The sequence below is a fragment of the Pristis pectinata genome, chromosome 8, assembly GCF_009764475.1.
Source record: "Pristis pectinata isolate sPriPec2 chromosome 8, sPriPec2.1.pri, whole genome shotgun sequence".
Classification (NCBI taxonomy): Eukaryota; Metazoa; Chordata; class Chondrichthyes; order Rhinopristiformes; family Pristidae; genus Pristis; species Pristis pectinata.
In genome coordinates, this window is record NC_067412.1 from 2,462,815 (window position 1) to 2,489,665 (window position 26,851).

The window sequence follows — 26,851 nt, forward strand, 5'->3', positions numbered from 1 at the left end:
CAATGAGATAAATTTCAGATAAATGTACTTTGTTCTGGGATAAAATGCCCAGGATGCTGTCAAATTTTTCACTGTTCTTCAGTTGTTGCATTTACATCATTCTGAGGGGACAGACAAAAATGTTTCATTCAAAAGAAATCTCCGATGGTATATTTAATATTGCAGGGGTGCCACACTAACCTCGATTAGCTCAAGTCTATGAAGGAGCTTCTGCCTTGCAAGTGCTACAACTGAGCCAAAACTGATACTAAGTTTCACCAACATTCAGAGTTTTCTGTCTTAAGCCAGTTATCATGGTCATTAAGTTTTTCTTGTCCAGAAAGTGAATGTATCAAGCTCTGATTAATAATCAAAGCCACCGCTGAGTGCTGCAAGAAAAGTGAATAAAAATTGATGTGTATGCCTCCTGCCACATTGCAAGGACAAACATGGGGTGGGGGTGGGTGACTTTATCCAGAGACCCCTAAAGAGAAAAATATGAACACAAGGTAAACTAATTTAGAAATAAAAGTTGCTATAAAAGCAGGTGATGGCAATACAGGACCTATTGCTTTATAAACTTGCACACACACACACACACAGTTGAACTTACCAGGTAAGTATTATCCAGCTTGCACTTTCCAGCTTTCCATGGTTAAGTATTTGTGCCTCACAGCACCATTCATGTAAAACTTTATTATGAATACTGTATTCCAATTGGCAGATGGTACTGTGAACATTTACAGTGAAATCATTGTTATTCACAGTAAAATGGATTTAATATACAATTGATTACAGATTGGTAGTAATAATTCAGATATATAATTGTTTATCTATATACATATAGTTTAATATTTCACATACATTGTCTGTCAAAGCATAGGCATTGTATTTACAATCAGACTAACTGCAGAGCAGTATTCCCCTTTCTACAAGTGTAGGCCCCACAATCCCTTCAGGCCATACTCAGTTACAATGTAGTGTTATTCAGAGATCTGCTCCTTCATTACTGCTGCTTATTGACACTACATTCAGCAGCAGCTAATGGGTCACAGCGACTGTGCTTAGACTGGTTTGGTGTTCCTAGACTCCCCTTTAGATCAGTCATGGCTGTGTAATTTCATAAACATCACCAGGTGATTGTGTCATTTCAGTGATGTCTGTCTTGAGGCAGTGTGCTGACCCAAGTGGACGTGTAGTTCAACAATCAACATATTTTGCAGGGTAGAAGTACATTGGCGATAATTAATGACTATAGGTGATATAACATCCATATGACTGCATACACAACAGCCCCAAGCCCAGCTCACCTACCACCACCAAACCACCCTCCAAACACCAGTTCACCTGCCAACTCTTACTGGGTTATCAGGGTGCAGGGCAACCAACCCTTTCTTCACAATGCTGGTCAGTTCCTTACATTGGGCAAACGCTCAGTGGTTTAGGGGAAGTGGGAACAAAAGTGGAACAGCAGCTCACAAAAAATAGGCAGCTCAATTTATTTTAAAACGTCCACCATTAGAGTCTTTAAAAACACATCTGATGAATTTGCAGTAGTTTCATGATAAATACTCATTGTTTGTTTAATGTAGAGGCCCAGTATAAAATCTGAACTTGTTCTAGGATACCAAAGAGACAGGTCCCTGAAAACATATGAAATGCTTAGCTGACTCCCACACAGGACCGATGACTTGAGTACCACCAGTCGCGCCCCCTCCCTCACTGCTTTCTATTCCTGCAACACCATCAGATCAGAGAGGGGATTGTTGAGTATGGCCAACTCCTATTCAACTGTGCTGCAGAATTTGCTTTAGTACAGGAGACTTTACAGCTGCAATTATTACAAAATGATTAAAACCATCTCCATTTAAGTGGTGGTGGTACAGGTGGGCACCTTTGGCACACTACAGTACTCTTCAAAAGAAAATCCTGGTGATTTAAATTTAATTCACTGCAATATGTTACAGAAAACTATCCTAAGAGGGAAAAAAAACATAGTTTACACTGTTTATTGCTGCTAAACCTGACTTCAACTGTGGTAAACCCTTCATCAGAAAATGATTTTTTTTTGCAGCAAGAGTAATTTAAAAAGCATTCATTCAAATTTACTTGGAACATACTGAAAAGTGATTCAGCTTGTTTAAGTCAACTTAAGAATCTCAGGATACTGGCACAATTCATCATTGTGCTGATTGGATGCCAAATGTTGATGGCTAACAAATAACGACAAGGACTGGGGAGGATACAAGGGCTTGGGAAGATGGGAAGTGGTGGTGAGAGGGAACAACAGATCAGTTTGGTGCATTTTTAGAAAATATTTTTTATTTAAACACGTCATTTCACTGCAGGAAGCAGTGCAATTTCTTCATGAAAAACAAATATCATTTTATTTAAATAGGAAATGTTTTCCCACTTGCTCAGACTTTTCAGGCTCTGGTTGCCAGGGGTTTGGTGAGTGGGGAGAGGGCAGAGGCAGAAGGTAGAATTTCCATGAGGTGAAGTGGTCCAGGCAGAATTAATATGAAGGAAAATATCAAAAGACCAGTGGAGGGAGACAATATCTCACCACTAATTTCTACTTGAATGAAAACTTCTGGGCATTTTACAAAAAACTGGAAAAATGTGCCTTAATTTAAAAAAAATTGTCTGGTGTCAGTTAAAATATTCAAACTTTCAAATTGACTGAACTCTGAACACAATGACAATCAAAGCACACTCTATACTTGGGTCTTGAATTCCTACGCACTGCAGGCCCTTTTCTCAGGCTCACAGGTCTGAATACTACCACCCCCACCACCCCCCCCCCCCCCCCCCCCCCCCAACCTCAAGAATTTGGTTGCAGTAGCAGTACTCAGTGTTTCAATTCAAACTTAAAATCCAGCATTGAATAAATTAGATGGCAGCCACTTTAGTTGCAATAATATGCAAATAAATTCAGAACATTTAATCTGCTTATATAATTTTATTTTAATGCAAAAATGTCAGCAAGGACCCACTGAAAGAAGATAGTCTATTAAATCAGAAGATCTATGTACAGAGAAGTTGTCTGAATGATAGTGCTTAGGGTAATTGGTTGTAAAATAGTGAGGCGATGCCTGTCTGAATGGAACCAAAGCAGCTTAGTGTGAATGAGTTTAAAAAACACATTTCATTTGATTCTTGAGTCAAAAAGACCCCATTTGTTAGGAAGGGATGTCAATACATCTCTCATCCTTTCACTTCAGTGTTTGATTAAGGCCATATCTTGTCTACAGTTCCTGCTGATGAAATATTTGTAACCTTATTGAAAGATGTGCAAATTTGCTGCCTAGTTGTTCAGTTGCAGAACATGTTTCTCTTGATACTGATTAAATACCAGAGCTGTCCCAGCCAACACTTTGCTCCAAGAGCAGCAGTCTGGGACAATTCTTGCTTCAATGAGTCTGGATTTCTGATCATATTGGCCAGTTGCATGAAACCAGAGTCTACCCAAATGAGACCCATCTAATTAAAGCAGTAAATAAACTGAAATAACATACAACTGACCCATAATCTGATTTCAGGATTTACAGTGTAATACTTAACAAAAACTCACGCCCAACACTATTTTGTTATTCTTATCAGCATCTAATGTTATTGCATATATTGCTTGACACACCACCTTCAGTTGAATTTTGTTAAAAAAATTACCCATTTCACCCAAATTGGGGAAAGACAGTCAGATCAGTTAGCCAACTGCTCACCCAGAACATTGAAGTACTGAGTGGGAGAAAATAATCCAATATTCAGTTTATTGGAATACACCAAGTTAAATGATAAACTCCAAATTTTAAAAAATGGGAATGTGTCGTCAGCTCTTAATAAGGAGTCGCACTGTATCAGCAACGATGCAAGGGGCTCCAACATACCATTACAAGGGGCTTACATTTCCCAATACTATATCACAATGTGTCAAAACCTATTTTGCATTGTTGGGTTTCAAAACACAACTCAAGAACAAAACGATCAGTAAATAAAAAAAATACACATCAAAATCTGTGGTGGGAATAAGAGGAAGTGCTGGCAGTGAAAAATAGTTGGATAAAGATTCAACTTAATCTATGTTTCTACTCTGGTGCAGACAATTAAGTGTTTCTCAGCACATCTTACGGTCTGGCATAAAACCTGGCTTCAGTACTAGACTTTGATTTAAGAGGACAAGGGAGAAGTTATCAATATTTGCATAGTCCCATCAACATATGCTGAGATATATGCAATGACGAGATATTGACTATACCCTTTCATAGCATGAATTAAATGCCAACTTTTGCCCTCCATAAGTTTGAATAACATTTTTATTGGAGGAAACTTATTTCTATCCTCAATTCCCCTGCAGTTGGCTTCCCATGCATGAACAGGAAGGACAGACAACTTGAATCAAAAAACTGCAGATGCTGAAAATCTGAAATATAAACAGAAATTGCTGTAAATGCTCAGATCAGGCAGCATCTGTGGAAAGAGAAACAAAGTTAACCTTTCAGGTTGGCTAAGGGTCTTCAAGCTGAAACATCAATTCTGATCCTCTTCCTACAGATGCTGCCTGACCTGCTGAATGATTTGAACATTTTTCTGATGATTTTTTTTTAAGGACAGACAACTCCACTACTTTTGGGAATGTTTCACTATAGCAGGCTTGGGAGAGAAGTTCACTTAGTTCATCGATGTTATCCAAGGATTGGAAGATGCAATGTTACTGCAACAGTCTGCTTGACTGGTGAAGAACAGCAACTTCTCAGATGGACCCATGACCAAAGGTGCCCAGGAACTACGTCACCACTGGTTCAGCTACTGGTCCTGCCTCAGGTCATACTTCCAACTCCTTTCCTCTCCAGATGGAACCAGAGCTGACTTACAGAACTGAAAGCAGATATTAAAGGAATCCAATAGCCTTGGGAGTTTTAATGAGAACATTTTTCTGGGAACCATGAAAAATAGTCTCTGGTATTCTAATCTGGATTAAACATCAACATAACCTGCCATACTTTCATACAGATCTGAAGAATCCTGGGTTTAAGACTTCTACTTACCCAGTTTTTGAGCATTATCCCCTCCCTGTGGGCCAACAAGGGAAGTATCAGAAAACCAGTTCACAGTCTGCTCTCAATGCAAGTATGGCAAAGGAAAGATGGATGCTCTGTACTGAAGTTTGAAATGGGTTATTAATCTTTAGATCCTTTGGAATACCAGCAAGAGAGGACATATTTGAAGTTTGTTAATGCTTCACATGACCAGATTCTTCCTACCCCAATCACTTGGTGCACTGCTGGCATTCGATCATAATTCATCATTAGTTTTTCCTGGAGGCTCAGATTAAATGTGACAAACTACAGAAATAAAAAGAAAGTGGCAAACCAACAATTACAGGGGGAAAATGAGATATTTGGGTGAGGGGGTGTGGGTTGGGGAGGGTGGGCTGATGTGTGGGAAGAGAAAGGAAGGTTATAACCAGAGCACTACGCAGGATTCCAAGTTATGCTTTCTGCAACCTCTTTCCATTTTACCTGAAGTATAGGCCTCTTTTTTTTTCCCCCCAAAGGCACTTGATATCCATAAACAGCATAGACATTAGCAATGGAGCTGCCTCCTGCATCACTGTGATCCACACAGAAATCAGGATGTAAAATGAAAATATTAAAAACCAGGAATAATCATTTCACGCACAGACACTACCAACGTGAACTGGATCCTACCGATGAGGCCGATTTGTGATATGAAAAGATGCATCATAGACAGCTAGAGATCTGTAGCTTTGTCAGTTCATCCACTTCCTCTGGATCCTGGTCACCCATTTTGCTGCCTGCCCCTTCGACCTGCTTTTTCTTTACCTTCTGTCGAGCACAAAGCAGGTCTTTATCCTCAGTGTTGTCTGAGCAATGAGCAGGCTTGTCCGAGATTGGCATAGAAGGCACAAGGCCAGCAAGCTCATCCGTGGGAGAGCGCCCGATGCTTCCGTCCACTTGCACTCGGATGTCTGGGGACACCGAATGCTGATGTGATGGGATGATCCCACTGTTTGTGCTTTTTGGGTACAAGTATGTTTTCATTTGACCTTTGCCCTTGACATTCACTGTCCCCCGATAATCAAAGTCATAGCCCATTTCGCTCAATATTCGATAGCTCTCCTCACTCACCTGGATCCTACATTCCACTCCTGTAGTGTCCATCCTACTAGCAATGTTCACTGTGTCACCCCATATGTCATACAGTAGCTTCGTAGTGCCAATAACTCCTGCAGTGAGGGGTCCGTGGTTGAAACCAATCCTCAGTTTAAAGTTGAACCACAGCATGTCCTTGTTGAACTCATCCACGACCCTCATCATTTCTTTGGCAAACTCAAAAAGGGTCTGTAAGTGACTGTGTGGATGGTTGCTATCACGTCGCTGCGATGGATTCAACCCAGAAGCCGCCATGTAGGTAGCTCCAATGGTTTTAATTTTTTCAATATTGCTGTTGTATTGAGGTTTTCCCAGTAACTCATCAAAATCACCAATCAATTCATTCAACACCCGGTAGCATTCCTTACCTCCTTCATAGTTCTCCTCATAAAACTCACTGAAATTAACAATGCTGGCAAAAATAACCCCGACATCTTCATGGTTCTTGGAGTAATGGGGTGTGACCTTGAGTTGATCAGCCACATGGGCAGGGATGATGTTATGAAGCAGCCAGTCAGCTTGGTCCTTCATGCTCTGTATCTTGTGACGATGAAGGTCTGCCTCCACATTACCATGGTAATTGAGACGATAACTGACCTCAAATTCCCGGTTCAGGAACCAGACCAGCAAAAGCAACAGGACGATATCTAGAATCACTTCCTGTCTGATCAGTTCTAGATTTTTTGAACTCCATCCAGATGTTGAAACATTGCAGCCAACTTCTCTGTTTGGGGTTGGGTGGGGAGAATAAAAAGAGTGATTTTTCTTTTTAAAGGAAACAGCAGATACTTTACTAAATAGAGTAAATTCAGATGAATATAGAGTCTATATGCATCACATTACCTAACATGAGATACAATTGGAAGGGTAAAGCATGAAACCAGAAGAATTGAAGGACTTGAAGGAATATGTAAATCAGACATGTTCTCAGTAGGAAAAAGTTTGACAGTTGAAATGATTGATGATTTAAGATTCTAAAAGGGATTGGATATTGTGGACTTTGCCCAGATCAGAAGAATTCACTTCCCCATTCTAACATTTCACTGAAATCCAACATTAAAATTTACCACAAACTGCAAAAAGAAACTCACTTTTCATTTTCAAGACATTCCAAAGTGTTTTAGTTGATGAATTACTTAGATATGATCCCATTACAAAATGAAAATGAGATCAATGTCCCGATCATCTAAAATCTTAAGACTACATAGAAGGGTCTGAAAGATTAACTGTTTCTCTTTCCATTGACGCTGCCTGACCCATTAAGTGTTTCCAGCATATTCTGTTTTTATTTCAGATTACCTACTTACATGATGCTAGCTAAACTTTGCAATTTGGTCAAGACACCACTGAAGTCCTGTTGCAGGATCTTTTGCATCTACATGATTGACTGCATCTATGAGAATGCTGCTACCTATAGTATTACACTGAAGTGACTGCGTATTATCCAGGCTGATTCTTTTGTACAGAACTGAGCAAATGCTGTATTACCAGATGCACCACTATTCCTTTAGCAGCAATGGAAAGACTCCATTTTGTCCATATTAGGCAGATGCAAAATTGCAGACTAATGGATTGGAATCCTGCACTGACTAATGCTTTTAAGGATTTTGATTGAATCTATTTCTCAAAATAGAGTTTCTACAATTGCTCTTATGAATCATAATAATAAATCTTAAATCTTACCCAAATGATTCTAGAGATTCAAACTGGGTTTCAGGCAAGCTGTAAACAAAGAGAAACATTCTGAAACCAGTTTTGTCCTTGTAACCTCATTTATTAACTGCACACTTGGGTTTGTGTAATTGCTCACAGGTTGGCTGAGACCATGATTTGGAGTTCTGATGTTTATCAAAGTGCTAATTGACTTTTTAGATTCACTTACCTCTAATACAAAACCACTATTTTGTTCTTCCTGCTCCAAAATCCAACTCCCAAGTTATTCCAAAGCCACTCCCAAATATTGATGCTATGAACCTTGTTCTATTTCCCATAGTAGACTTAGACAAGTGATGACTTAAACACTTTATTCATTCTCAGATGTTCCTCCCTTTTAGTTATGCCCACGTAAAAGACATTCCTTTGTTACTCCCCCAGCTAATCTGTAGTCATTGCTAAAGCTGTCAGTGAAGCATGCCCAGATCACATCTTCAACAACCAGCATCTGAGCAAACGTTTATTGCTGCTGGTCTGGGTTGCAGCATCAGCAAACACCGCAAATAGTCTGGCTCAGCTCAAGTGCAAATATCAGTAGGATATTACGAACACCCAGGCTGAACTACAACTTCCCAAGTAACCCCCAGGCCACAGATGGAAGCACAGACCTATCTGGGCAATACACCTTGCACAGAGGATAACTAGGGAGAGGGTAGGACCACTCAAGGAATTTACGCTTGCAGTCAGAGGATATGGGCGAGGTACTAAACAAGTACTCTGCGTCAGTATTCACCAAGGACATGAAGGATAGTGAGAGCAGTGTGGACATGCTAATGTGCTAGGGCATTTTGAGTTCAAGGTGGTGGTGGTGCTGGGTCTTTTGAAGGGCATTAAGGTGGATAAGTCCCTCAGGCCTGGTGGGATATATCCCAGGTTAATGAAAGAACCAAGAGAGGCGGCAAGGGAGGGGCCTTGACAAAGCTTCCTGAATCCTCACAAGCAACAGGTGAGGTCCCCGAGGACTGGAGAGTAGCCAATGTTGTTCCTTTGTTCAAGCAGGGAAATAGGAATAATCCAGGAAATTATTGGCCAGTGAGCCTCACAGTGGGGAAGCTATTAGAGAGGATCCTTAGGGATAGGATTTGCTTGCATCTGGAAAAACAGGGCTTCTATCCTGCTGTTATAAGACTATTCAATGGTCCCCCAGTACGATAAAATGGACTCTTGACCTCTCAATCTACCTCGTTATGGCCTTGCACCTTATTGTCCACCTGCACCTTCTCTGTAACTGTAACACTTTATTCTGCATTGTTTTTCTCTTGTACTACCTCAATGTACTGATGTGATGAAATCATCTGAATGGATGGCATGCAAAACAAAGTTTTTCACTGTACCTCAGTACATGTGACAATAATAAACCAATTGTTTACGGGGCAGTCAGCATGGCTTGATGTGAGGCAGGTCACATCTTACAAACTTGATTGTTTTTTTTGAGGTCACAAAGGTGGTTAATAAGGTAGGGCAGTGGATGTTGTCTACATAGACTTTAGTAAGGCATGAGATTAAAGGTTACTTGGTAGTTTGGATTCAGAATTGGCTTGCCCACAGAAGACAGAGGGTAGTGGTGGAAGGGTGTTATTCTGGCTGGAGGTCCATGGCTAGTGGTCTTCCACAGGGATCGGTGCTGGGGCCTCTGATGTATATAAATGACTAGGATGAAAGTGTAGATGAGTGGTTTACTAAGTTTACAGACAACACAAAGATCAGTGGAGTTGTGGACAGTGCAGAGGGCTGTCAAAGGATACAGGAGAATATAGATCAGCTACAGATATGGGGTCAACTGTAAGGGGAAAATATACAGTTTGTGGCAGGACCTTTAACAGCATTGATGTGTAGTAGGATCTAGGGGTCCAAGTCCATGGCTCCCTCAAAGTGGCCATGCAAATAAATAGGGTGGTAAAGAAGGCATTTAGCATGCTTGCCTTCACAGGTCAGGACATTAAATATAAGAGTAAGGAAGTAATGTTGCAGCTATATAAAACTTTGGTAAGACTGCACTTGGGAGTACTGTGTGCAATTTGGTCACCCCATTCGAGGAAGGATGGGGAAGCTTTGGAAAGGGTGCAGAAGAGGCTTGCCAGGATGCTGCCTGGATTAGAAGGTATGAGCTATAAGGAGAGGTTGGACAAACTTGGATTGTTTTCTCTAAGGGGAGAGGTGATAGTTTATAAAATTGAGATATTGGTTTATTATTGTCACTTGTACTGAGGTACAGTGAAAAACTTGCATATCCTTCATACAGATCAATTCATTACATAGTGCATTGAGGTAGTACACGGTAAACACAATAACAGAGTAGAGAGCAGTGGAGGTAGACAATAAGGTGCATAACAAAGTAGATTGAGAGGTCAAGAGTTCATCTTATGGTACTAGGGAACCATTCAATAGTCTTATAACTGGGATAGAAGCTGTCCTTGAGCCTGGTGGTATATGCCCTCAGGCTCCTGTATCTTCTGCCTGAAGGGAGAGGGGAGAAGAGAGAATGTCCAGGGTGGGTGGGGTCTTTGATTATGTGGCTGCTTTACCAAGGAGTAGAGACAGAGTCCATGGAGGGGAGGCTGGTTTCTGTGACGTGCTGAGCTGTGTCCACAACTCTCTGCGGTTTCTTGCAGTCCCGGGCAGAGCAGTTGCCATACCAAGCCGTGGTGCACCCAGATAGGATGCTTTCTACGGTGCATCGATAAAAGTTGGTGAGGGTCAAAGGGGACGCGCCAAATTTCTTTAGCCTCTTGAAGTAGAGGCACTGGTGAGCTTTCTTGGCCATGGCATCTATGTGGTTGGACCAGGTCAGGCTATTGGTGATGTTCACTCCTAGGAACTCGAAGCTCTCAACCTCAGCACCATTGATGTAGACAGGTGCATGTACACCACCCCCTTCCCTTAAGTCAATGACCTGACTTTTGCTGATATTGAGAGAAAGGTTGTTGTCATGACACCATGTCACTAAGGTCTCCAACCCCTTCCTGTACTCCGACTCATCGTTATTTGAGATATGGCCCACTGCGGTGGTATCATCTGGCAACTTGTAAATGGAGCTAGAGCAGAATCTGGCCACATAGTCATGAGTATATAGGGAGTAGGGGGCTGAGATGCAGCCTTGTGGGGCACCAATGTTGAGAATAATCGTGCCAGAGGTGTTGCTGCCTATCCTCACTGATTAGTCTGTTGGTCAGAAAGTCAAGGATTCAGTTGCAGAGGGAGGTGTTGAGTCCCAGGTCTCGAAGTTTGGTGATTCATTTTGCTTGGAATTATATTATTAGGCATAGATGGAGTAGACAGACAGAATCTTTTTCCCAGGGCAGAAATGTCAAATAATAGAGGACATGCATTTAAGGCAAGAGGGTGAAACTTTAAAGGAGATCAGCAGGGCAAGTTTTATTTTTATATACATAGAGTGGTAGGTGACTAGTATGGTCTGCCAGGGGTAGTGGTGGACGCAGATATTATAGTGGTGTTTAAGAGGTTTTTTTAATAGACATAGGAATATGCAGGGAATGGAGGGATATGGATCATGTACATGCAGAAGACATTTAGTTTAATTTGGCATTGTGTTTAGCGCAGACATCATGGGCCGAAGGGCCCATTCCTGTGCTGCACTGTTCTGTGTTCAGTGATTTCACCCCTACTATAATGATGAGGACAGAGATAGCTGAAAATGCTACATGCTCACAAAATATGAGCATATGTGGTTTTCTCCCCAATGATTACTTATTCTTCATTGGTATATGACTACTTGATTCAATTTGGACAAGTGGCTACTGGACCATGTCAAATTTATGTACTTTGGGAGGTCCAACTGCCAGCAGACAAGTCTTGCGGGTGTGAAAAGGCAGGAATAAAAAATGGTAAGTTTATTTGCTTTGGCTACACAGTAAATGCTTACAGCACAATAAACCAACTGCTACATTGCAGTTTCACCTGAAACCAAGCTCCCATAATCTAAGGTATTCTTTCCCATTGCTTGGTATTCACCCTCCCCAGTCTGACGGCTGGACTACTCCATACTTTTAGTGATCAGTCACAGCAAGAGCTTCGTGTACATCCTCTCTCTGCCTTTTACTGAATGCACAAAGCATAGCTGACTACCGCAGTCTAAAAACTTGTTGCATCCACTTTTATTTGATTCTTATATTTGCAAAAACAGACACCAAAAGGGAGGAGGATGAAATATATAGGATAAAATATATAGGATAAATATTCAACATGTGAAAGTAATTCTGCCTTTTATCAGACTAAGACGTTATACTTACATTGAAGGACATAGTGTGATGTAGAGCAGAATGAGAAGCAACACACCAACAATGGTAGCCAAAGAAAATCTCATCCAGGAGCTCAACTGACAGAAGTTACAATAGTGAATGAAAGTGATGATCATTGCACAACAGAAAAACATGGTAACCTGCAGAGAAAAAAAAACATTCTCAGCAAGTTGATTTTGTTTTAAAGTGGAGTCTCAAATTGAGTGACCTCCGCAATATACATGTACCCAGAGTGACAACCTTGTATTAGCACTTCCCAAGCAAGACCTTCTACAGACCAAGATACCCAGATTCAAATGGAAATTTATGAAAACCATGATATTCCAGAGGGATAAAATATTACTAAATTCTCCTGGGCCTCAATGCACCAAGATTCAGTCTCTCCAATGCAAGTGGCCAGAGGCTACTGCATTTGCAGTTTCATTTTAAGAATAATTCACGTCCATTAAACTGAGCAGTTCTCTAGCCAATTCCAATTCTGCTATCAGCCATATCTTTTCCCCCCCCAGTTGGAATCACTGCTAAGAGTCTGTCAGTGGCTAACTAAACTTTTGGTAACTTTAGCTTCATGCAGCTTCCCAAAATGACTGTCATTATTCCTTTTCAGATTTTACTCTTTGGTCAGCTTGTGTCAAGCCCCATCTCCATCAAGTGTGAAGTCTTGCCTCTCATGACCTCTACTAATGACATGGGGTGACTCTCCCCTTGTTCTTGTGAAACAGCTCAACTTGGCCATCATATTCAAAGCTCATTTGGTCAACCACATGGATGAACCACACAGATTAGAAAGACACTGGCTTTGATTTTCTGAGTTAGCAGCCAGCTTTTCTAACAGTTGCAGAGCAGCTTTCAAAAAAGACATTGATGTGAAATGCACCAGGCTCGGGTTAATTAGCTGAGATAATCTGGTAATGGACAAGATGCTTCCAGATTGTAAAGATTGTGCAAACTTTGCTTTCAGTATTTATCCAAATCCTTTGAGAGTTACTACTGAATCCACTTCCATCAATCTTTTGCTCAGAACATCCCAAATAACCCAAAGTGGCAAAATTTTCAAGCAGAATTAAGGATATTTCAGTCGAAATGGATTGGTTTCTGAATCTTCCCCTTTGGCGATGCAAGAATACTCACATTTACATTAGTTTTAAATTCACAAGTGAAATGAGAAAACACAGCAACAGCAGGAAGGGAGATGAGAATGGCTCCAACAAAATGACGAGGCAGCCAGCCCGAGATTGCCCTCATCAGTCTTTTGGTGCATGGCATCACCTCATCCAGGTAAAACGCCATTCTACAAAGAGATTAGAACAAATGGACAATTGATTAAAACACCTGTCCCGAATGAAATTCAAACTTACTCTAGGTTACCAACTATAAGCCACTAATCTCTAAATGGAGCAGATGTAGAACCATAGGGAACTGAAGACTAACAATCAGACCAAAGTACCAACAGTGTGGTTGTGGAGATCTTGAATGTAATTATGTTCGACCACAAACTGAGAACTCAAACAATAAAGGACACTGAGCTATAACATCAACCCTACATAGCATTCTCACAGATTGTGACAGAACTATGGTGCTTCCAACACTATTTCTACTGCAAAAATAAAATTACGTTTGCAAGTAATATTTTCATTAATGCTTGAATAAATTAACTTTGCACAATAAACATCCAGAATCAGTTATTTAACCATCAAATTACGTTTGAATTTTTCTCAACTTCCTTGCTCTTCAATTAATCCATGCGACATCCATGATTTCCAGAATAGATCTGCTGGCAGCTTTTTGAAATGGAACGTGAAGTAAATAACCAGATCTGGACATTACGTGGGAAAAGAGAAACTGTTCAAATTCCTGTACTGAAACCTGGGCTACTGAGGCAAAATTGGATCATGTAAGGGATCAGAGGACTATGCAGCAATATGATAGACTCCTACACAAGTCCTTTCTTTTCCCTAAAATTTAAAATCAAATACTGGATATCATCACCTGAGACCAAGTTAGGTTGGGGCTAGGGGCAAGAGGAACGGAAAGGAAATCAAGAATTGAACAATATAGAAATGGTGTACTGCAAAATGAAATCCCAATTTAACCCTAACCCACTCACTGTCCAAACATGTCGGGAGGCCCAAATGTAGTTGTTAGGAACTGGCTGGGGTACAATTACCTGTCATTCCATAAAGAGTTTCTAGCTGCAATGCCAGTGGTAATGTGGGACCATAAAGAATCAATAGTTTGACACTGCTGTCCACCATTATCTTGAATTCTCTATCGGAGGACTACCACCTTGCCCCAAAGAGATCAACATACCCGAAAAAACATGCAACATTTTTGATTATTTAGCAAGCCTGGCATTTGGAAAAAATTATCAGTTGATAACTGCACTTGACAAAGTCTGATCTCCCTCACATGCATGTTAAGATTCTTTGAGGCTGAAAGTTATGTCATAATCAGGTCATAATGACATTTAATTTGTACTTGTGTAAAACACCTTGTTCAGTCAAGTAACTGTCCTGTATTAGATAGTTTCTTCACTGTGTGATTTCTCCTCCTAACCTCAAATAAAGGTCCACTGTAACATCTGCTGGAGATCTTTGAATCCAGGCAGGCCCTCCAGTGCAGTACTGAAGGGAATGTTGCACCAGCATGGTGTGGCCAACTCTTTGTGGTTGGAAACATTAAAAGATAGTTTCTTTAACGTACAACAACCCAATACTGCAACTATGTTATATCAACTGTAATAATCATAGTAATCAAGACATTCGATTACATATTGAAATTAAACCAAAGCCCAATTGCCTGAATACAGATTTGAACATAATATGGAATTTCTTGATATAGTAAGAACAGAGCAGAAAATTCAAGCTGCTCCAAAAATGATACAGCAACTGTGGTAACTGGTCTCCTATTATTGTTTATTTTTTAAAACCTTGATAAAGACACATACACATTCAACTATGGGCAACACCTGATGGATGAACTATAAAGCTGATGCACTGAGACATTTATACAAACAGTGGTTTATGGATGGTGCTGAAGTTCTGCACAGGCCCTTTCCCACAGCATACAGCCTTCCACACAGCATGCTTGCCTCACCTGATGGAGATAACCAAGGAAAGCACTTGAAGCAGGATCGCAAGGACAAAAACCACAACAGAGGCATGCGAAGGTGATGTACACAGTCCCTGCTTCATGAAACATGTGATGGAGAGAAAGAGGAAGACTATGGTGGAGAGAATGACATCAAGGAGTGAACTGAAAGTGGCACTGGCAAACGTCTTCTCTGATGCATTGTTCACAACCTATTGGGGGAAAGAAACAAAAATAAAAAATACTGTATGCGTTTAACAAGATCAAATACAAGGGCATCACAAACACAAAGCACAATAGATGGGAAAGGCACTGATGATCCATACAAACAATTCCAGGTACAAAATGCTTGATGCACACAAAATTGGGTCTGCAAGCAAGCAATGGTATCAGCAATATCCAATCCTAACAAATGTAAATCCTATTGTATTTCTGGTGCCTGTTGCCATGTTTTGTCATGTCTGTGTACTATTCAGCCCTTTCCCTTCCCAAGACTTTCATCATCTACATTTAATGATGCTATTTCAAGCTCGCTTGTAAACATGTCTAATCCCTCTTGGAAAACTGTGTTGAAAATAATTTTTTTAAATTATATTTTCCCTGTCTGTGCAGAAGTATATGAAGCTGACTAACACATAGAAATATCAAAATAATAGGGAGAGAGTCATAGAAGAGTCAGATTAGGATGATTGAAGCAAGCAAAAACAGTGCGAAATGTAGTGTGGAACTTCTCTTGACAACAGGGTGAATGTCATTTGGTACTGCTTCTTTTCTGACAGCATTTAAGTGGTCAAGAATAATTGCATGGGTTATCAATGGACAAATCCTAGTTTCCATTACACACGACTAAAACCTGGAAGGCCATGGCCATTTCTGAATTTAATATGAGGCATTGGGAAATAATTCCATAGACATAAAAAAAAGGGAGGGGGGGTGGTGTGGGAGCGGGAGCTTTGTCACAGCATCTCTGCAAACCTTTGTGTTGGTGAAGGATGTTGCACAAATGGTCCATTTATTCTATTCTGTTATTCTGGGAATGTGGACATCACTTGCATGGCCAGCTTTTATTGCACATTCCTAATTGTATTACAAACATCTCCACCAGAAGGTCCTCAGAAGTTTAGGAATGTGGCCAATGAATTGGTTGGTAGTGAGCCACCTTCCTGAACCTGAGGTTCTTCTGGTGAGAATATACAGCAACATTGAAAAAGAGTAGATCACTTGGCCTTCCTCCACCATTCAACGTTCATGCCCGATCATCCACTTCAGTTCCCATCTCCCCATATCCCTCGATCTTCTTAAGCATTGAGAATATTTACTTCTTCAAATATATTTAATACAGCATAGAACAGTACAGTACAGCACAGGAACAGGCCCTTCGGCCCATGATGTTGTGCCAGACTAATTAATCCCTTCTGACTACACAATGTCCCTATCCCTCCATTCTCTGCACATTCAGGTGCCTATCTAAGAACCTTTTAAACACCTCTATTGTATTAGCTTCCACTACCACCCCTGGCAGTGCAATCCAGGCACCCACCAGCCTCTATGTAATAAATAGCCCCGCACATCTCCTTTGAACTTACCCCTCACCCTAAATGCATGCCCTCTGGTATTAGACATTTCGACCCTGGGAAAAAGATACCGGCTGTCTATGCTTCTCAAAATCTTATAAACCTCTATCAGTTCTCCCCTCAGCCTCCGTCGCTCCAGAAAAAGCCACGCTAATTTTCCCTCTGATCCAGGCAGCATCCTGATAAACATCTTCTGCACCTTCTCCAAAGCCTCCACATCCATCCTATAATGAGGCAACCAGAATTGATGAATTGGCCTTTGCTGCCTTCTGTAGTAGAGAATGTCATAGGATCACCACCCTCTGGGTGAAGAAAGTTCTCCTTACCTTGACTCTAAATACAAGAGCTAGGTACAAGAGTTGGGATGTCATGTTACAACTGCACAAGACATTGGTGAGACTGCATATGGAGTACTGTGCACAGTTCCGATTACCTATCCGTAGTTAGGATATCATTAAGCTGGAAAGGGTGTAGAAAAGATACACGTTACCTGGATTGGAGAGCTCAAGTTACAAGGAGTAACTAGATAGGCTGGCTTCCTTTTCTCCCCCTGGAGCATAGGAGGCCAAAAGGTGACCTTGTAGAGGTATTTAAATCATGAGGGGCATAGATGGGGTGAATAGTCACAGTCTTTACCCAGGGTAGGGGAGTCTAATACTTGAGGGCATAAATTTAAGAGGGGAAAGATTTAAAGGTGACCTGTTGGGCAACTTTCTCACACAGCATTGTGGGTGAAGCTGCCAAAGGAAGTGGTAGACACGGATACAATGACAATACTTAACAAAAACATTTAGATAGGAAAGGTTTAGAGGGGTCTGGGCTAAATGCAGGCAAATGGGACTAGTGTAGGTGGGCAACTTGGTTGGCATGGACGAGTTGGACCATGGGGTCTGTTTCATTGTGATATAACTCAGTGACTGTAAATGGCATATTCTATATTCTGAGGCCATAACCCTGCTTCTGGACTTTGGGTTAGGATTATTGGGATCATCTTCCCTGGATCTAGTCCTGTCTGAATTTTCTAGGTTTTTATGACATCCCCTCTCATTCTTTCAAGCTCCAGTGAGCAGTCCTAATCAATTCTCTCTTCACATGCCAGTCCTGCCATTCCAGGAATCAGTCTAGTAAACCTTTGTTGCACTCTCTCCATGGCGAGAACAACCTTCCTCAGATAGAGACTGAAACTGCACACAAAACTCCATATCATGTCTAACCAAGGCCCTATAGAGCTGCAAGATATCCATGCTCTTGTACACAATTCTCTTGCAATGAAGGCCAACATACCATTTGCCTTCCTAATTGCTTGCTTTCAGCAAATGATGCACAAGGACACCCAGATCTCATTGCACCTTCTCTTCTTTCAAATTATCACCATTCAGAAAATCTGTTCATTTTTTTAAAACCAAAGTGGATAAACTCACATTTATCCATGTTAAACTGCACCTGCCATAAATCTGCCTAGGTCTAAATCACATTGGAGTCTCTGTGCATCCGCCTCACACATTATGCCCTCTGCCTCAGTTTTCTCATTGATATATATGGTGAATAGCTGGGGTTCAAATGCTGATCCCTGCAGTTCCTGCCACCCCCCACCAGCAGAACCCCCACCCCCCCCTTTACTGGTCATTGCCTGCCACTTGGAAAAAAGCTCATTTATTTCTACTGTTTCCTATCTCAACCCACATCAGTACATTACCCCAAAACCATGCGCTTTGATTTTGCACATTAGATTTTTATGCAAGACTTATAAAAAGTCTTCTGAAGTCCAAATACACCACATGCACTAATTCTCCCTCATCTGTTCTAGTTAGATCCTCAAAAAAAAACCATGCTAACTTTGTCCAACCCCATTGCTTTCCAAGTGTTTGGTTATAATAGATTCTAGTATTTCCTTCACTTTCAGAAAAAGAGGATGTTGAGGAGATTCACCAGGATGCTGTCTTTTCAGTTATGAGGAGAGACTGAAGAATCTTAGTCTGTTTTCCCTGGAGCAGAGGAGGTTAAGAGGGGATATGATTGAGGTTTATAAAGTTATGAGGGTTTTAGGTAGGATAGACTGCATCAGAGGTAGATAAAACCAGAGGACATTGATTTAGGATGAAGGGTAAGTGATTTATAAGATTTCTGAGGGGGATCACCCATTGAGTAGCAAATACACAGTTGAGAGAGGAGTGGAAGCAGAGTCACTGATGGCACTTGTGTGTAGACGGGAACTTGAATCACCTGGGCATAGAAGTCTATGGGCCAAGTGCTGGAAGATAGGAGTAACCTGGATGGGTGCCCACTGGTCAGTGTGGATACAGTGGACCAATGGCCTGTTTCAATGCTTATACGACTCTGAGAAGCTTACTGATCCGTAATTCCTTTCCTTTACCCTTTTAAAACAGTAGGAATACTGACTAGTGTGTTCCAGGATTAAACCCAGTGACAATGGTAATGACATTGAATGTCAAAGCGGGTGATTAAATATTCTTGGGAGATGGTCAGTGCCTGGTATTTATGGGGGCATGAATATTACTTGCCATTTAACAGCCCATGCCTAAATGTTGTCTTAATCTTACTGTGAGCAGAATGGTTGGTTTCATTTTCTGAGTTGCTGCTAATGGAGCTGAAACTTGATCATCAGGTAGCATCCCAATTCTGAACTTATGGTGGAAGGAAGATTGACCAACAACCACAACAATCTTCCTTTGAGCGACTGGTATGATTCAATGGCTAGAGGTGAAGCTAGTTTGTGAGCGAAGATCTTCAGCATATCTGGGTGAATCCAAAGACACCGCCATATTTAGTATTGTCAGCTGCTCTCAATTTCATACGATGTGAATGGACTTAACTGAAGAATACCTTCTGTGATGGAACCTCAAGAGGAAGCAGAGGTGATCATTCACTTTTTGAAGAAGGCTGAAAATATTTCAGCCTTGTCTTTGGGTTTCATTTACTGCACAGCTCCAGAGATCAGAGTTCAAGCCTGACCTGTGATGCCACCTGTGTGAAGTTCTGCACGTTTTCCTTCTGAACATGTGGGTTTCGCCTGGGTGCTCCGGTTTCCTCCCACATCTTGAAGATGTGCTGGCTGGTAGGTTAACTTGCTGCTGTAAATTATGTCTAGTGTAGGTGGTGGGCATATGAGAGAATGGTTAACAGGGAAATGTGGGGGAATGGAAATAATGGAAATGCTCCAAGATCATTCATAGACTCAACAGACAGAATGGCTTCTATGTTATATGAAAAATAGGAGAACATGAATACAATGCGTGTGCTGGGCTCCATTATCACTGGAGATGGGGATATTCTTGAAATCTCCACATCCAATTAACAGTTTAACTGTCCACCACTCATCACTGGATAATTCAGGTCTGCAGAGCTTTGGTCTGATCTATTGATTGTGGGATCACTTTGGCTGTTCAGAAAATATGTACAGGGAGTCTCTGGGTTACACAAGGGTTCTGTTCCTGAGAACAGTCCATAAACCGATTTCTCCTCAAGTGAGATGTGTCCATTTTCTAACCACTATAGTTAGTTAGGACCACTGTTTCTTTGGATAAGTATTAATAATTTGTATATACAGTAGGTGCTCTGGGTAAAATTTCTTGATAACACCAAGCTAGTAAAAAGAACACAGCAATAAGACTGCTAGAGGACACGGATAGGCTAGCAGAATGTGCAGACATAAGGCAGATAAAATTTAATCATGTGAAATGAGACTTTTGGCAGAAAGAGCTACACAATATAGACAAAATGGCAGAGTTCTAGAAGGTATGCAGGAACAGAGGGATCGTATGATTGTGTACAAATTTCTGAAAGTGGTAGAATATGGTGCAAATGGGCTTTATAAATTTAGCTTAAATTTTATAAAACATTGGTTAGATTAGACTGGAATATTGCATCCAATTCTGGTTCCCATACATTAGGAATAATGTGAATTTCCTAGAGAGGGTACATAAACATTTGTTGGAATGGCTTCAGTGATGTGGGATTCAAGTGGAGTAGCTGAGGTTGCTCTCCAAGGTGTAGTGATTTGACTGAAACGTATAAGATCTGGATCGATTTAGATCGTAAACAGAGAGAAGCTGATCCCATTTGTGGATGGTTCAAGTGCCAGAGGCACTGAATCATGTAATCAGCAAAGAAAAAGGATTCAACAAAACATTTAAAAATAAAATTGCAGAGATTGCTTACAACCTTTGACTTGTTATCTACAAGGGTGGTGAAAACAGAGTCAATCAGGACTTTCAAAATGGAATTGGATAGGGATTTAAAACAAATGACTTACAGGGCCACAGGAGAGGAGTGGGGAACTGATTAGATTGTTCTATTGAATGCTAGCATGGAATCGATGAGACAAATAGTCTTCTCCTGCGTCATAACAATTCTACGATGCTGATGTTCCAGCAGCTTGAGATCAAATTTTTAGGCAGGCCTGGTACTGCTCCCAGTATGCCCTTGTGTTCTCCTCGTTGAACCAGGGTTGGTCTTGACATATGATAGTAATGGCTGAGTAAGGGATACGAGGTTACAGATTGTGGTGAAATACAAACTGGGCAACTTATGAATGCCCAATTTTGAACTGCCAGATCTATTTTGCAAACATCATAGAGCGTTAAGGATCACAGCACCAGGCACAGACAAGTTTGGTGTAGAAACTCAAAGGAACAATAATTGAAGATTCATCACATGAATGCTTCACATTGTGCAAGAAAAATCCCACATTCTCCCAACCTTGTGTGAATATAAACACAGGAGAAGTAACCAGTCTACTTACAAACAAGGAAAAAGTAGATCCTCCATAATTAGTTGCAACCCAAAGAAAAAGAATGAACATTTATATACTTATTTCACATCCTCAGTGTGTTCCAAAGCATTTCACATTTCTAATTACTTTCTAACACATACAATTATGTGGACCACCTCCTCCAAATTTTGTTCACAACAATGTCTCACAAAATTCAAAACTGATAAATTAACAGCTAAACTTCTGCAGCTCAAACTTAAGGACAAAAGCTGTCCAAGGCGTCAGAATTGACTATTAATGTAACTACAAATGAATGCACCAGACAAGAATCAGGATCAACACACCAGTTAACCATGCACTGACAGCAATTCAGATTCATTTCTAGATTAATTATATAAAAAAGCACAATGTTGCAATTGATGATAAATAAAACTCTCATTTAGTGAAGAGTTTTAGTTAAGTGAGGGAAATGTGTATTTGTGCCTTGGTTAAATCTAATCGAGGGCTATGAAGGAAGGGTGCATCCCATCCAATAATACAGATGACCTCCCCTTCTATATGAATATTTTAAACTACCATCAACAGAAATGAAACTCTTAAAATAAAACCTACATTGGATTTCTCTAAAATGGTGTGCATTTATAAATCAGCCCTCATAATAGGTGGGGGTAGCTAGTGGAACTGTTGCCTCACATCTCCAATGACAGAAGATCAACGCTGACTTCTGGTGCTCTCAGTGTGGAATTTGTACATTCTCCCTGTGACCACATGGGTTTCCTCCCACATCCCATAAACCTGTGGGCTGTTAGGTTAATTGGCCATTGTAAATCATTCATTTGGGGAGAGTTGAGGTACATGTGGGGAGAATAAAATGGGGTTAGTGTAAACACATTCTTGACAGTTGGCATGGGGTGAAGGACCCGTTTCTGTGATGTACAACTCTATAAATGAATTCCAGAGGCAAGGCGAATGTGACTGCCCTTGACATCAAGGCAGTATGACAGTGTGGCATCAAGGAGCCCTGGTGAAAGTGAAGTCAATAAGGAACAATGGGAAAACGCTCCAGTGGGAGGAGTCAAGCCTCATACAAGATAGCTGTGATTGTTGGAGGTCAGTCACCTCAGTCCCAGGATATCAATGGAGGAGTTCCACAGGGTAGTGTCCTAGACCCAACCATCTTCAGCTTCTTCATCGATGACCTTCCTTCAATGATAAAGTAAGAAATGGGGATGTACGATAATGTTCAATTCCATTCACAACTATTCAATAAATTAAGCTTGTATGTAATAAGACCAAGACAACACTCGGGCATAGGCTGATAAGTGCCATCCATAGTGGCTACAAGAGCAGAGCAATTCACCTCCTCTCACCTCATCTACAAGGCACAAACTGTGAGCACAATGGAACACTCTCCACTTGCATGGATGAATGCAACTCTAGCAACTCTCAAGAAGCCCAACGCCATCCACAACAAAGCAGCCTACTTGGTTGGCACTCCATCCACTACCCAAATATTTATTCCTTTCATCACTGGTGCATAGTTGTTGTATACCATCAACAAAACAGACTGCTGTTACATGCCCAGGCTACTCCAACAGAACCTCAAACCAGTCATCTGGCAACCTGCCAAAAGAGAAAAGAGTAACAGGTGCATGGAAACACCACCTCCACCAAATCAGACACCGTTCTGATCTGTAAATATAAAGTTGGTCTTTCATCATGCCTGGGTCTCAGCCCTGGAACACTGTCCCTAATAGCACGGTGGAGGTACCTTTACCAGAAGGACTACAGCGGTTCAAGACTGAGGCTTACCAGTACCTTCTCAAAGACTACTAGGAATGAACAATAAATGCTGGATATGCCAGTGATGCCTAGATTCCCAAAAGAAAGTTATTTATTGTGAATAATTTGTATTAAGACATTTGAGTTGAAGCACAATTTAAGTCTATCTATTTTTGAGCCAGTAGGGGGCAGCATGATCATTACCCACAGTACTCCCTTCCAATGTACAAGTCCAATGGTGTCCATTTCAATTGTGAGCCTGGATGTATTACCATGGAGATCTGTATGGAATTAGAGCAAAATTATTCCACTGAAAAAATTCACAGAAAATTGTTTTGAGAAACAAGGGTCAGTATGGATGAGTTGGGCCAAAGGGCCTGTTTCCATGCTGAATCCATGACAGCTGAAGCCCTGACAGATTTTTTGCATCTTTGCTAACCACGGGTACCAGAAGACTGGAGGCTAGCTAATGTTGGCAGGGATAGGCCAGGTAACTATCGACCACTGAGCCTCATATCAGCGATAAAGGATTTCCTCCAATAATTTTCCTAAGGGATAGGATTGATGTGCATTTGGAAAGGCATGGTTATCAGGGATAGTCAGCATGGTTTTGTGCAGGGCAAATCCTGCTTCACTAATTTGATAGACTTTCTTGGGTAACTGAGAAGACTGAAGGCAGGGCAGTACACATCATCTATATGAACTTCAGTAAGGCACTTGATAAGGTGCCACGTAGTAGACTGGTGCAGAAGGTCTAAGGATTCAAATGAATTTGAGCTGACTAATAGGATGTAACGTTGGTTTGGTGAAAGGGGGCAGAAGGCAGTAGTGGAAGAATGGTTTTCTGACTGGAAGTCTGTGACCAGTGGAGTACCACAGGGAATGCTGGGACACTGATTGCTTCTGATAATTATATTAAACAACTTGAATGTGAATGTAGGAGATATGATCAGCAAGTCTGCAGATGACATGAAAGTTTGTGGTGTGGTTAGTGAGGAAGGTTGTCCAAGGCTTCGGCAGGATATAGAATAGATGAAAAGTTTGGCAGAGCACTGGCAGATGGAATTCAATCCTGACAATTACAAGGTGATACAATTTAGGAAGTCAAATAGGGGTAGAACATATAGTGGGCACTAAGGAATGATGATGAACAGAGGGACCTTGGAATTCAAGACCATAGTTTCCTGAAAGTGGCAACACAGGTAGATAGGGTGATGAAGACTGCATATGACATGACTGGATAGGTCAGAACAAAGAACATAAAATTTGGTATGTTACATTGCAACTTTACAACACACTGGTTAGACTGCACTTTCAATATTCTATGTGGTTCTGGTCACCACACTATAAGAAGGATGTGGGTGCACTGGAGGGTGCAGAGGAGATGTTGCCTGATTTGGAGGACTTTAGATATGGAGAGATTGGATAGGCTGGGTTTGTTTCTCTGGAAGGAAGGAAGCCAAGGAGTGACCTGACAGAGGTACACAAAACTGTAAGAGGCATAAATGGGGTAGTCAGAATCTTCTTCCCATGGTAGGGGTGTCAAAAACAAGAGGGCATAACTTTAAGGTGAGAGGAATGAGTTTCTGAGAGTTTTTTTTATTAAACAAAGTGATTGATATCTGGAATACACTGCCAGAGGAGGTGGTGAAGTTAGTTAGAATTGCTATGCTTAAGAGAAATTTAGACAGGTAATTAAATAGGCAAGGCCCAGAAGAATACAGACCTAACGTGAGAAAATGGCATTAGTGTAGAATGGCAAAATGGTCAGTATGGATGTGGGGGGCCGAAAGGCCTGCTTCTATGCTGTAGAACTCCATGATTCTTTCCTTAGTCTGCCATCACCAATTCACTGGATTTCTGAAACAGCATTTACTCAGCTACAATGGGATAACTGCTTACACTTTTAAAACAGCTGTTCAGAAAACACTCAGCGCTATTGCACAAAATGCCAACTGCTTCCAACATCATTTACTTCACATACCAAAGTTTCTATTGGAAAACTGGATCTGAGCATGGCTTTGACAGGCCGCACACAGCAGACTGATCAGGATCGAGGGAAAAGTGGCAAACCAAATCCACAATTCAAGTAGTCAAAGGATATTTCAGTGCTTAGTAGTTGGTAGTGGGGTTCCAAGGGGCTTGGTGTTAGGCTGCTTGCTTTTTGTAGTTTTGCAGAAATGAATTTGAACTTGTATTTTGAGGCCATTATTTTTGGCAGTACTGTATGTATGGTTGACAGTTAGGAAAGAGAGAGACTGCCTTAGAGACATTCTTCAACTTCAGTGTCCAACTTCCTCCCACAAAACACTATCTGGCACAATCTTGGTGGTAGCTGAGACCAAGCAAGGGGTTGAAGGGGCCATCTAAAGATTGGGAAAACAACAAGGCCTCCAAACCTGTGAAGTACTAAAACAGAGTAGAGATGCACTTTTGACAAATTCTTGCACTTTATAGTGGAGAGCATGGCAGATGACTTCAGATACACTAATAGTGACCATCATCAGGAAAGATGTCTAATTGTATTAATTATAGAATTAATTCTATAAATTCCCTTCCATCTTCCACAGGGAAACTAATTGCAAAATTCCTCCTCAGTTGCCTCCTCCATGGTCAAAGAGCTGCTCGAGTTACAGTTTGGATTCTGATCAAGAGGTACCATGAACATGGTCTTCACACTGTGTGACAAATCCAAGGAAAATGTAGAGAGTCAGCACCAAACAGCCTTTAGAGATATGGCAAAAATCTTCAAATTTAACTTGGGAATTATGGAGAATCCTTCTGAAATTTGGCTGCCCTCAAATTAATTACCATTCTACATTTGATACATGATGATATGCAAACTATGATCGAAATAAACAGTTTCAGGACATTGAGGGAATTGAGGGACATGGGCAGTGCAGCAAAGTGGCACTATAGCAAAAAAAAAATCAGCCATGATCTTGTTGAATGGCAGAGCAGGCACAAGCAGCTGTCTGGCCTGCTCCTTCTTTTATGTTCTTATGAGGCTGGGTCATTGCTATCCTCTTTCCAATCTTCCTCTCTGAAATTATAATATCATAAACAAACCTTCAGCTAAAATGAAGGTGGACTACAGCCAAACAGGAAACTGTTCAAACTTTGCCAGCTCCACTCCAGAACCAAGATACAATAGGCAAAATGAAGCACATGTTCCAGGTCCTGCTTTGATAATCACATGGGTAGTGTGTGATGGGGCAGATTGTTAGAGGATCTTTCTTCAGTGAAGGGCCCATCCACTTTAACACTTCAAAGGAAGGAGCCAATAATAACTTGGAGCTCAGTCCTGGAGTGGGAATGTACACAAGCATCGTCTGCACTGTAAATTGATGTCTTAAAGTTGAGGTGATCTTGATCTGAAGTGGAACTGAGAAAATATAAATAGTTTTCTGCTTGTCTACTTTTCTCTTTGTTTTAGGGGATTTACAAATATTTAAGAAGCATTTGGGCAAACACTCGAATCACCAAGGCATACAAGGCTACATGGCAAAAGCATGTAAATCAGACTAATATAGATAGGTACAGTGGTCA

At 41.0% G+C, this 26,851-nt stretch overlaps 1 protein-coding gene across 2 annotated transcripts in view; it reads right to left on the reverse strand.

Moving 5' to 3' along the window:
- Positions 1-4,356: 4,356 nt before the first annotated feature.
- Positions 4,357-26,851, reverse strand: part of adcy9 (adenylate cyclase 9) — a 111,829-nt gene continuing 89,334 nt past the window's right edge. Inside the window, exons 6-10 of one of the 2 annotated variants that reach the window (XM_052022103.1) lie at positions 15,221-15,426; positions 13,256-13,415; positions 12,116-12,264; positions 7,836-7,874; positions 4,357-6,876 (exon numbers count right to left, since the gene is read on the reverse strand). In XM_052022103.1, coding sequence (XP_051878063.1) covers positions 5,721-6,876; positions 7,836-7,874; positions 12,116-12,264; positions 13,256-13,415; positions 15,221-15,426 — 1,710 coding nt within the window. In that variant the 3' untranslated portion in view covers positions 4,357-5,720. The remainder of the gene's footprint in view (positions 6,877-7,835; positions 7,875-12,115; positions 12,265-13,255; positions 13,416-15,220; positions 15,427-26,851) is intronic. The other variant, XM_052022104.1, reaches the window with a different exon arrangement.